Source organism: Rhinopithecus roxellana, chromosome 13 (assembly GCF_007565055.1).
Source record: "Rhinopithecus roxellana isolate Shanxi Qingling chromosome 13, ASM756505v1, whole genome shotgun sequence".
Taxonomy (NCBI): domain Eukaryota; kingdom Metazoa; phylum Chordata; class Mammalia; order Primates; family Cercopithecidae; genus Rhinopithecus; species Rhinopithecus roxellana.
In genome coordinates this window covers 110667514-110679941 of record NC_044561.1, presented here as the reverse complement: position 1 = coordinate 110679941, position 12428 = coordinate 110667514, and the positions used below count along the sequence as shown (strand labels likewise).

General features: G+C 48.7%; 1 protein-coding gene across 2 annotated transcripts in view; it reads left to right on the top strand.

The window, feature by feature from the left end:
• KIAA1755 (KIAA1755 ortholog) overlaps positions 1–12428 on the top strand; it is a 46757-nt gene that overhangs the window by 7480 nt on the left and 26849 nt on the right. The window contains exons 2-3 of one of the 2 annotated variants that reach the window (XM_030915552.1): positions 6240–6437; positions 10369–10873. In XM_030915552.1, coding sequence (XP_030771412.1) covers positions 6240–6437; positions 10369–10873 — 703 coding nt within the window. Of the gene's footprint in view, positions 1–6239; positions 6438–10368; positions 11717–12428 lie in introns of both variants that reach the window. The other variant, XM_010355339.2, reaches the window with a different exon arrangement.

Sequence of the window (12428 nt, the reverse complement as noted above, 5' to 3'; positions counted from 1 at the left end):
AAGATCAGCCTTGGTTTCTTGACTTGCAAAGTGGGTCGTTCCTACTTGGCTCCTGGCATCGTCGTGTGGGCTAAGCAAGAGAATGCAAGTAGGGGACCTGGGCACAGTAGCCACCTGGAGACTGTTATAATTGCAGTGACAGCAGTGGACACAGGGAGAGACGAGGAGAGGGGTGATGCTTCACACAGAGGCTGGGACTTAAGCTTGGGCTGACAGGATGAATAAAAGTAAATAAGAATGAGTAACAATAACAGCAGCGGCGATGCCTTTGACTTTCCTCAAGACCCTCTACATCCACTAGCTCCTTGTGCCTCTAGAACGATCATCTGAATTAGGTAGGATAGTAATCAGCATCCCATCTATGTGCAGAAGGGGAAACTGAGGTACATCAGGGAAAGATAGTTTAACTCACTGTATCCCTGAGGTTAGGATGCAGATCACAGTGATGACATAGATAACTGGCAAGGGGCCTCTTTCTGGAGCATGGAGATCTTTTGTCTCTTGATCTGGGTAAGTGGTTACAGGGGCTCATACATAGGTTAAAAAGGCATCAACCTGTGCCGTTTATATTTGTCTATTTTACTTGACAAAAATGATACTTAAGATTATAATGGGGTCAGGCACGGTGTCTCATGCCTGTAATCCCAGCACTTTGGGAGGCCGAGGCTGGCAGATCACCTGAGGTCAGGAGTTCAAGACCAGCTTGGCCAACATGGTGAAACCCCATCTCTACTAAAACTACAAAAATTAGCCGGGCATGGTGGTGGGTGCCTGTAATCCCAGCTACACGGGAGGCTGAGGCAGGAGAATCGCTTGAGCCCGGGAGGCGAGGTTGCAGTGAGCCAGGATTGCACCACTATACTTCAGCCTGGGCAACAAAGTGAGACTCTGTCTCAAAAAAAAAAAAAAAAAAAAAAGATTATAATAGCAGTGGCTCATTGCAAAGACATTGAAATAGAAGTATACACACACACACTCCCACTCCACTGCCCAGATATAACCACTCTGAGCAAGTAGTTTTCTATGTCCCTCGGCACCTGCAAGATTCCCTGGGTCAGTCCAGAAGGTCATGAGCGTAGTATAGGGGCCAGGAATGCGGGCCTGGTTAGACACAAGGTACGTCACAGACTGGAACTAAATGACATGGAATCAGTGATGAGACAGTCAGTTCCTTTCAAATTCTCTGAGCTTCTCCAGTCCTAAGGAGAAAGCCTTCCTCTGGTGATAAGATGTCTTTAACATCTCCCTGATGCATTTGGGAGAAAGCGAGGGAGAAGACACCCTTAGGCTCCAAGAGGTGACCAGATGTCCCTAGAATTTAATGGCACTGTTCATTTACATTGTTTACTTTTATTTTTTTAAAGTAGTTTATTTTCATAGAAATACAAACAGTAAACAAAAAACCTTATATAATGAGTAATATATTTAAATATATTTTTATAAATGAAATAATATAAAAACCATCCAATGCATCATCAGTTTATTTTTGGAGTTACATTCTGTTTATGCCAGTTTACAGTTATTTTTCCATTTACAGTGATGATGTAACAACAATTATAATATTGCCACAGATCCACCCAAACATGGTGATTCCTACCTTCTTTTTGTCCTTGCCCTGACATGTGCCTGGTAACAGAGCCGCCCCCACATATCCCCACGTGTATAGAACATCATGGCACCCTGCATTTGCATATTAAAAGGCTAGGGTAGGAAGGCCAGTTTTTTCATGGGCTACATGAGTGACATGCCTGGTCAAACCAATTCCCTGAGCCCTGTGCAAATCAGACACCACCTCCTCCAGCCTCCTTATATAAGCAGCCACTTTTCCCGCAGCACACGGGATTTTCTCTTTGTTAGAATCTCCCCTTCCTGTCTCCATACGGGGGAGCTGTTTTCTTCTTCCTTCTTTCTTTCTTGCTTATTAAGCTCTCTGCTTCTTAAGACCACAAAATAATATTAACAATAATAATATGACCACAGAAATTGTAGTGATGGCTCTTACTTAATGAGCACCTACTAAATGCTAGTCCTGTGCAGAGAATTAGCATGTATTACCTCACCCAATCTTGATCAGCTCTTTAAGGTGGGTGTAATTACAGTCTCCGTTTTATAGATGAGGAAACTGAGGCACAACGAGTTAAATCTGACTTGCCAGGTACACACAACCAGTAGGTGACAGAACCAGAGTTTGAACCCAGGCAGTCTGGCTGCACTCGCATAACTGCTGTATGATATAGAGTCTCATTGAAAAACACAATTATGTACGTTTTGAAAAAGTGTGTGGATTTGAAGAAAAAGAGTAAGTGCTAATAGTATACATGATATGAGATGCTAAAAATCATAAAAGTCATCATGAATGATTAAATTTGTACAACCAAAACAAAACAAGCTTAGCCCAGCTCAGTATGCTTTCTTTACACAAGGAAAGAGGCCCGGAGAGGGAAAGGACCTACTCAAGGCTGCACAGAGAGGCCGGAGCTGACGTCTCAACAGAAAGTCCACATCTCAGGAGAGTCCACGTCTCAGGAGAGAGGAGAGAGGGAGTGGGGAGGGCACACGGCAGGGGAAGGAACTGCTCCCAGGATTGCATGGGGTGGGAAATGTCAGGGTTTGACCATGATTGGTGGGGGTTGGGGGGGATTAGAAGAGTATACCAGGCCAGAGGAGATTTCCCCTGTTCTGCCAAGTTGAAGGTCCCTCCCCCCACCTCAGTGTAAAACCTCCTGGGTACGTGTGATTTCAGTACCAGATGCCTGTCGATCCATCATCCTGTCTGAGCTCACGGCCGTGGCAATGCCTGCACCCTATTTCCGTCACAACGGGCTATGGACAGTCATTCATTCACTCATTCATTCTACAAATAGTGATGGCGGCTCCCTGCGCCCAGCACTGTGTGGGCTACAGGTGGGAGGGAGCCTCGGTCCTCCGTAAAAGCCTCCTGGCATTGGAATCTTGCTGGCATTGAGAAATGCCACCCTCCTCCTCCTCAGAGTTCCTACTGTATTTCTCTTTCTTCAGGGGCCTCATTTACTAAAATGATTTTTCCTTCCTAAGTAAGCTCCCTTTGAGTGGGGTCCTTATTTATTCTCATCTCCCTTTGCGCCCCTGGGCAGCAGGTGGACCTGGAGCTTGCAACCAGGCTGGGGCAACTAGAAGGGCCCCCATGAGGTTCATGACCCATGGGTCCTAAGACCATACCTGGGTGGAAACCTCTGGCCTAGTCCAGCTTGTCTATTTGACAGAAAAATGGTAGTTCCGACCAGGCGCAGTGGCTCATGCCTGTAATCTCAGCACTTTGGAAAGGCAAAGTGGGTGGATAGCTTGAGCTCAGGAGTTCCAGACCAGCTTGGGCAACATAGTGAAACCCCATCTCTACCAAAAATATGAAAATTAGCCAGGTGTGGTGGTGGGTACCTGTGGTCCACAGCTACTCGGGAGGTTGAGGTGGAAGGATTGCTGGAGCCTAGGAAGTCAAGGCTGCAGTGAGCCGAGATAGCACCACTGCACTGCAGCCTGGGTGACAGAGCAAGACCCTGTCTTTGAAAAAAAAAAAAAAAAAAAAGGCTGAGCATGGTGGCTCATGCCTGTAATTCCAGCTATTCAGGCTGAGGCAGGAGAATCGCTTGAACCAGGGAGGCAGAGGTTGCAGTGAGCAGAGATGGGACCACTACACTCCAGCTTGGGCAACAGAGCAAGACTCCTTCTCAATAAAAAAAAAAAAAAAAAAGAAAGAAAAAGAAAAGAAAAGAAAAATTGTGGTTCAGAGAGGGACATTTTTTTCCCTCTGCCATAAAATTTATGAAGCACCTGTTTGTGCTGGGTCCTGAGCGACACTGAGGCCGGAGAGAGGAAAAGAAGCCAGTGCTTGCTGTACCTGCCTCCTGTTGCCAGTGTAGCAAATGATCATGCACTTTAGTTTCAAGCTACACAAGTGTAGTATCTTGCAGGTAATAAAAGATCAGAGGCCTGACATGCATCTCATTAGGCCAAAAACAAAGTCTTGCACGGCTGTTTCTCTTCTGGAGGCTCTAGGGGAGAATCCATTTGCTTGCCTTCTCCAGCTTCTAGGAGACACCCACATTCCTTGGCTCCTGCTCTGTGTTCCAAGCCAGCAACATAACATCTCTCTGATCCTGCTTCTGTTGTCATATTTCCGCTATTTATTTATTATTTTATTTTATTTATTATTGCTCTGTTGCCTAGGCTGGAGTGCAGTGGTGCCATCTCGGCTCACTGAAACCTCAGTCTCTCAGGTTCAAGCAATTCTCATGCCTTGGCCTCCCAAGTAGCTAGGATTACAGGCACGCATCACCACACCTGGCTACTTTTTGTATTTTTAGTAAAGATGGGATTTTGCTATGTTGGCCAGGCTGGCCTTGAACTCCTGACCTCAGGGATCTGCCTGCCTCGGCCTCCCTAAGTGCTGGGATACAGGCATGAGCCACCACACCCAGCCTATTTATTATTTTTAATGTAATAAGAGATGGGATCTCATTAAGTTGCCCAGGCTGGTCTCAAATTCCTAGCCTCAGGCGATCCTCCCACCTCAGCTTCCCAAAGTGCTGGGATTACAGGTGTGAGCCACCGCCCCTGGCCCAGAGTCACATTTCCTCTTACCCTTCCCTCTTCTGCATCCTCTTCCACCTGGCGATTACACTGGGCCCATTTGTCTAATCCAGGATGGTCTCCTTGTTTTAAAGTCAGCTGATTAGCAAACTTAATTCCATCAGTAGCCTTAACTCACCTTTGTCTTGTAAGGTAGCACATTCACAGGTTCCAGAGATTAGGATGTGGGCATCATTGGAGGTCATTCTACCCATTACACCTGCCTTTAGATGGGAACTGCTGTAATAGGGGCACTATAGGAGCCCAGAAAAGGGGACACCTGATCTCACTGGGTAGTGGGAGGCACCCAAGAAAATCACCTGGAGAAGGTGACGGCTGAACCTGAGTCTTGAATGAGGAGCTGGCCAGGTGAGGAGGGGTGGAAGTGAAGCGCGTTCTAGCAGGAAGACACTGCATGTGCGGAGGCCTGGAGGTGAAAAAGGGAAGGCATGTGCCACTGTGGCCGAAGCATGGAGAGGGGTGGCAAGGCTGGAGGGGAGGCGGGTGGAGGGCAGCTGCCAGATCTTGGGGGAGCTGGATGACTGGAGGCTAATGCTTCCTGAAGACAGTGGGAACCTTTGAGGGGTTTGGAGCAGAGACTGATGAGGTCAGGTTTGTGTTTGAGAAAGGTCACTCTGGGGTCCTGGTGGAAACTGGCTGGGGTGAAGAAGACGAGAATTTGGCAGCCAAGGAGAGGAGTCAGGTGATCCTGGGTCCTGGGCCTGATGTTCCTTCTCCTGGACTCTGACTGCCAGGGGAACGGGCTGACTGCCTTCTGGATCCCTTCCTGGAAGAGGCAGTGAAGCCTGGATCAGGGCAGGGAGCAGGGGACAGAGCAGAGTACCTGGCTGGAGAGCTGTTGTTGGAGGGGAAGTGGTGTGGGACACACTGAGGGCTGTTTGTGGGTCGGGAGGCAGGAGGAGAAGCAGTGTTGTAAGCAGATTTCTGGCCTAGGAGCCTGACTGGGTGGTGGGGTCATCACTGAGGTAGGACTGGGGGAGGAGCAGGTTTGGGAAGTTGCCAGGTTGGGTCTGATGTGTTGGCGGTTGGTGGCAGAGAGGCATCTAGGAGGTCCATGGGAGGCAGTTATTGCCGAGTGACAAATGACCCCAAAGCGCAGTGGCAAAACAGCAATCACTTGTTCTCACTCTCCCGTCTGCATGTGGACTGGGGCTGTCTGATCTGGGCTGGGCTTCCCTTGTGGCTCAGCTTCAGGCTACAGGCCTGCAGGCCAGCCAGGCGGTCAGACTGGGGCAATGCCAGAATCTTTTCTCTTTGACCCTGACCTGAATGCCCACCCCTGACCCCTATTGCTACACGTCTCCTTGGATCAGCAGATGACATCTGAGCAAAGACCTGCAAGAGGTGTGGGAATGAGGCTGTCTTGAGGAAGCACATTCTAGGCAGAGGGAACAGCCAGTGCAAAGGCCCTGAGGTGAGATTGTGCCTAGTGTGTTTGAGGAACAGGAAAGAAGGCCAGTGTGGCTGGCAGTGGTGAGTGAGGGGGGTGGGGTAGGAGAGGAGGTCAGAGAGTTAGCAGGGGCCTTAGGTATATGGGGCCTGGAAGGTCACGGGAAGTGGCCTCTGTCCTTATTATCATTGCTATTATCACCCCTTCCTCCTGTCCCCCACAGGACCCTCCACCCCTCGACACAGCTGTCCAGCATGCCCTGGCGGGCCTCTATCCTCCTTTCGAGGCCACAGCGCCCACCGTCCTGGGTCAGGTGTTCCGTCTCCTGGACTCTGACTTCCAGGGGGATGGACTGAGCTTCCTTCTGGATTTCCTGATCCCTGCCAAGCGCCTGTGTGAGCAAGTGCGAGAAGCAGCCTGCGTAAGTCGAGAGGGAAACAGGGCCGGGGAAAAGCTATCCCAGAAAGTCTTGGGGCTAGAGGCGGGCAGAGAAGGAGGTGGGCTGGCATGTGTCTTGTTTCACGGGGAACTGAGTGTGTGGGGACTTTCCAAGTATCATTGCTTGCCCAAGGGGGGATTTCAGCCCCCCAGATCGAGGGGGCTTTACCTTGTGACATCTATGAGTTCATTACATTGTACTGTCACCAGCAGAGAAGAAGGCCTGAATAAAGGCATCCTTGGGGGCTCCCTGGTCCTGGGGAGCCTGCCCTGCACCTGACATTGTGGGCATTGCCAAGTGCCTTGGGTGAAGTGGGGCAGCTTCAGTGGAAATAGCAGAGAAGGTCCTAGAGCTTCCCTCGAGCCCCTGAGGCATCAGGACTCTTGCTTTCCTCCCGTGACCTCTTCAAACTCAGATCTCAGGGAGGCCTCTGCCAAGGCAAAGTGGAGAGAAAACTGTTTTAGCCAGACTCATTGGCTGCAAATGACAGAATCCTCACTCAGACCAGGGAAGGGTGGATCAGGCCTCAGGCCCAAGTTGACCCACTGATCAAACCCCTTGAAGACCCTTTCTGTCCCTAGTCTATCCTTCGTGCTGCTTATTGGCATTATTCTTCCAGGCTAAGTGTTCCCACGAGGCTGGAACCCAGGGAAGCTCAAGGATTTTTCTTCTACCCTAGAGAGGAAAATAAACTCTTTCCCATCCACTGCACATAGAAAAATCTCAAGGAAGGATCCTGACTGGCCAGGCTTGGGTCATATGCTCATTCCTGGACCAATCACTGTGGCCAGAGGAGTGGGGAACCAGGATTGACAAAGCTTGAGTCATGTGTCTACCTCTGTGGTCAGAGGGTGGAGCTGTTTTAAGAAAAGGATGAGAAGGCTGGCAGTGGTGGCTCATGCCTCTAATCCCAGCACTTTGGGAGGCCAAGGCAGGCAGATCAAGAAGTCAGGGGTTCGAGACCAGCCTGGCTAAGATGCTGAAATCCCATCTCTACTAAATATACAAAAAGTAGCTGGGTGTGGTGGCACACACCTGTAGTCCCAGCTACTCGGGAGGCTGAGGCAGGAGAATCCCTTGAACCTGGGAGGCAGAGGTTGCAGTGAGCCGAGATCATGCCATTGCACTCCAGCCTGGGTGGCAGAGCGAGACTCCATCTCAAAAAAAAAAAAAAAGAAAGAAAAGGAAAGGATGAGAGAAGCCTGAGGAGACCAAGCCCTCAAATGTGCACCGCAGGAACTTGCCATTCCCTTCATGGGTTTCCCGACTGTTCCCTGCCCTATTGTTATTAATGCTCACCCTCCTGCTACCCCAGCCTCAAGAATCACAACAAGGTTCTAAGGTCCTATCAGTCTGTCCTGAGTTGCTCACTGCCTGTCAGGGACACAGCTCATCAGAAGCAACAAGGAAGGGTGGGGACTGTGTGCATCATTTCAGTGGTACAAGTAAATTGAATGTGGCAGCTAAAAGTCCAGGGTTAGGAACCAGAAGAAAAATGAGATAATCTATTTTACTTGCTTAGCACAGAGCCTGGTTCATAGAAATAGCTCAATACATGGGAACTGGTATTGGAGAAGAAGGGAGCTTCTCATGGAAACATTTGCAGCCACTTTCACATGACACTATTTCATGCAGATGCACTCCTATCTTTATTTCTTCTCCCTGACAAGCTACACAATTGCCCACTTCCCTTATTTGGCCATTTAAACTTCATTTGCACTGGCCCCTTCCTCAAGGTAACCTTTCCAAGTCTTTATTTTTCCTTGTAGGTGAGTTTAATCTAATTGTAACAATAGGCAAATATCTGTCAACCTCAGAGCAGTGGGAAGTCATGTGGGATTAACGGGATGGCTTCTGGGGTCAGATGCCCCAGGTTCAAATCCAAACTCATCACTGTGAACTTGGGAGATCCATGTCACCTCTCTGAGTTTCAGTTTCCTTATGTGTCAAGCAGAAACGTTAATAACACAGCACCTAACACATGGAGATGACACACATGGCTTAGGGCAGACTCTGACATGCAGCAAGTGCCCAGTAGCTATTGGCTATCACTATCCCACTTCCTTGTTTCTCCATCTGAAATAAGAGCATGGCAGCCTCAAAGTCTGCCTCTCCAGCCACCATCACCCAGAGGCAACCACCTTCACGTAAAGTCTGGTGGGGCTTGGAGACAGATACAGCTGACTTCAAATGTGAAGGCATAGGTCCAAGTCCATGATGCTTATCCACTGTGTGGCTATGAGCCAAATGTTTTACCACACTGAGCCTCAGTTGCATCATCTGTAAAATGAGAATAATAATGCCTGAACTGCCTACACCAAACTGAGTTACTGTGAAAGTCAAGTGAGATGATCAAAGCCATCATCACTATGGTGCTTTGCTGTTTGCAAAAAAATGGTTGGGATGTTTTTTTTCATTCAATGAGAAGGTGAGAGAGAAAGCATGTTGCAAATCCAAGAGGGCTAAGTTAAAAGGGTCGAGAATGGATATTAAGCTTCTCTGAGGCAGCCCAATCTACAATATAACTGATATAAATGGGTTTATCAACGTAAGGTATAACTATGGTCAGATCTCACTACTTCCCCAATCAATAATTCCAGGAAATACCTGCTTCATTAGCAGGAAATTCAGTCTCACTCTCTGTACATCTCCCACACAAACATCCAAATTATATAAGATTGTCTGGGACTTACTCAATCCAAAGAACTCAGACTCTTTTTCCAAAAGCTGGTTAAAGACCTGTTGTCAGCCCAGTGGAGCTGTTGTTTCCGTTGTTGCCACATGGTGTCACTGTTGAACACTGGTCCCGCACAGCCCAGTGGAGAGGCTCAACTGAGAAGGATCACTTGGGTCACAGCCTGTTCCAGAATGACCCGCTATGCCCACCTATACAGGGAATTGCTGGCAACTCCTGTTAAAAAAAAATTTTTTTTTCAGTTTTGCTTCACTTTCATGTTGTAATCCATTAATGGGAAATAAATAAACAATAAACAAACCTTCATGTTGTTAGCCATTAATGAGAAATAAATAAACAAATAAATAATAAATATTCTGGCCCAGAATAACTTTTGAGTCAGGAAAAACTGGACAGTCATCTAGTAAGTTAGTGGCAGGGTCAGATTTCCTGACTTTTCATTCAATACTGTTTCTACTTCACCCTCAGTACACTATCCAAATTCAATAAGATGTTCAATACTTTATTATAAAATAGGCATTGTGCTAGATGATTTTGGCCAACTATAGGCTGATGTAAGCGCTCTGTGCACATTTAAGATAGGCTAGTCTAAATAAGCTATGATGTTCTGTAGATTAGGTACATTAAATGCATTTTTGACTTACGATATTTTCAATTTATGATGGATTTACCAGGATGTAACCCCACCATAAATCGAGGCATATCTGTATAATCTCACTTAATCCTCATACCAACCCAGTAATACTGACATGTATTATTATCCTATTTGCAGATAGGGAAATTGGGGCTCAAAGAAGTTAAGCAATTTACACAAATTAGTGACATAGACCTTTGTCTAAACCATGTCTCCCTGGCTTTCACATGGAGGGCTAAGGCTTGAGCTGGGTTGGGAGATGTTCTGAATAGATGGGGAGAGAAAGGGAGCATGAGCCAAGCAAGGGGACCACTTGGGAAAGCCGATTGCTAACTAGTGCATGGTGCTCTGAGCTTTCTCTCTTAGGTCAGTAGGCTAGCAAGAATTTCCAAGGTCAGGGCCAGGACGAGCGTAGGGCAGAAGAGGCAACTTTTGCACAACCTTGACAGTGAGTGCCTCCTAAATGCTGCCTCATCCTAGTCCCTGACCTGTTCCAGATTCCACGTGGGAGAGGGAATGGAGCAGATCCAAGGGTGGAGCCTTTCAGGGCCAGGTTCTCTGACGCCATCCCCTTCTCTCCACAGGCTCCCTACTCCCACTGCCTCTTCCTACATGAGGGCTGGCCACTCTGTCTGAGGGATGAAGTTGTGGTCCACTTGGCTCCCCTCAACCCTCTCTTATTGCGCCAGGGTGACTTCTACCTCCAAGTGGAGCCCCAGGAGGAGCAGTCTGTCTGCATTATGATCAAATGCCTCTCCCTGGACCTCTGCACAGTGGAGAAGAAGCCTGTTCCTGAGCCAGCCTATCCTATACTTTTCACCCAAGAATGGCTGGAGTCCATCAACAGCGACTTTGAGGGAAGTCCCCTACACAACTGCTTGGTAGCATCAGAAAATGGAATTGCCTCTGTGCCTTGGACCAAGATAACCAGCCCAGAGTTTGTGGATGACCAACCCCAAGTAGTGAATGCCCTCTGCCCAGCCTGGGGGCCCCTTCCATTAGAGGCACTGGATTTGAGCAGCCCTCAAGAGTTGCACCAGGCCAGCTCTCCAGATAACCGGGTGCTTTTCGCCCAGAGTTTGGCCAAGGGTAAGGGCAGGACATATGGGAGCAAGTATCCAGGACTTATCAAGGTGGAGCAAGCCCGGCATGGGGAGATGGCCTTGAGGATGGGTGAGGTGGTCAGCCAGGACTTTGAGGGAGACTATGTGGCTCTCCTAGGCTTTTCCCAAGAGAGCAGAGGAGAGTCTCCCAGTAGAGAGGTGGGCACACCCAGTGGGTGTACTTCTGGGGCACTAGAGGAGATATCTGGAACGAAGGAAACTCCCTTATCTCAAAAGATACTGCCTCTCTCAGAGGCCAACGAAGGACCTTCCTTGGGAAATCGGGCTTGCACAAAGCCAGAAAGCTCTGAGGAGGAGCCCTGCAATTTGGGCTTGAGAAGAAAGGTCAATCATAAAGAACCCACCCACGACTCAGAAAGGCCACCCCAATGCTCCTACATGAATGTCCCTGAGGACCCACTGGACTGTGCCTCTGGCCTCAGGGCAGGTGTTTCACAAGAGCCAGCTGCCTCCAAGGTGCAGGGACCTCTAGGAAACCCAGAGAATATGGTGCAGCTCAGGCCTGGACCAAGACAAGCTTCCTCTCCCTGCCTGTCCCCAGCTTCTCCTGCAGCTCCAGCCTCTGAAATAAAGATGGAGGTGAAGACCAAACAGAGAAATGGGAGACTTCCCAAGCCCATGCCCTGCCCTAGCAGAAACACCTCCTCCCCTGAGTCCCCCACTCCTGGGGTCAAGTTCTCATTCTTGAAAGGGCAGAGGCAACCCTCTGTGACTCCGGAGAAAGCCTCACTCCAGCACGATGGGCCCTGGAAAGTCCTGTGTTCCCTCTACTCTCCTAAACCCAACCGAGCCAAATCTTTGGGGAAAGGTAAGATGCCCACATGCTCAGCTGTACAGGGAGGTTATTGTCTGGTTGAGATCACATTTCAGGTGGTTTTGGTTGTAAGCGACAGAGACCACCTGGGCTGGCTCAGCTTCAGGGATTTAGTATGCAGTGTGGCATGTTAAGGGGCTTGAAGTCTCGTATGTCTGGAATTGAGCAAGGCACTGTGACTGTGTTACAGCTGCCTGAGTTCACACCCCACCTTTGCCACACACTAGATGTGTGATGTTGGCCAAGTACTGAGTTTCTCTGAGTCCAGTCCGGGTCTCCCTGTCAGTGCAATGGGAATGTCACCTATTTTACAGTGTTATTTTAAGGGCTCAAAGGGACACGAGAAGCCAGGTGTGGTGGCTTATCCCGTAATCCCAGTGCTTTGGGTGGCTGAGGCAGGAGAATTTGGGTGGCTTGAGGCCAGGAATTTACAAGAAAGAAAAGAAGGAAAAAAGAAAGGAAGGAAGGAAGGGTAGGAGGGAGGGAGGGAGGGAAGGGAAAAAAAAAAAAAAAAAGCTGGGCATGGTGGTACGTGCCTATAGTCTCAGCTACTCGGGAGGCTGAGGTAAGAGGATCTTTCAAGCCCAGGAGTTCAAAGCTGCAGTGAGCTATGTTCATGCCACTGCATTCCAGCCTGGGCAACAGTGAGACTCTGTCTCTAAAGAAAAAAAAGTGAGGTGTCGGGAGGGGTAACACTAGAAGTAAG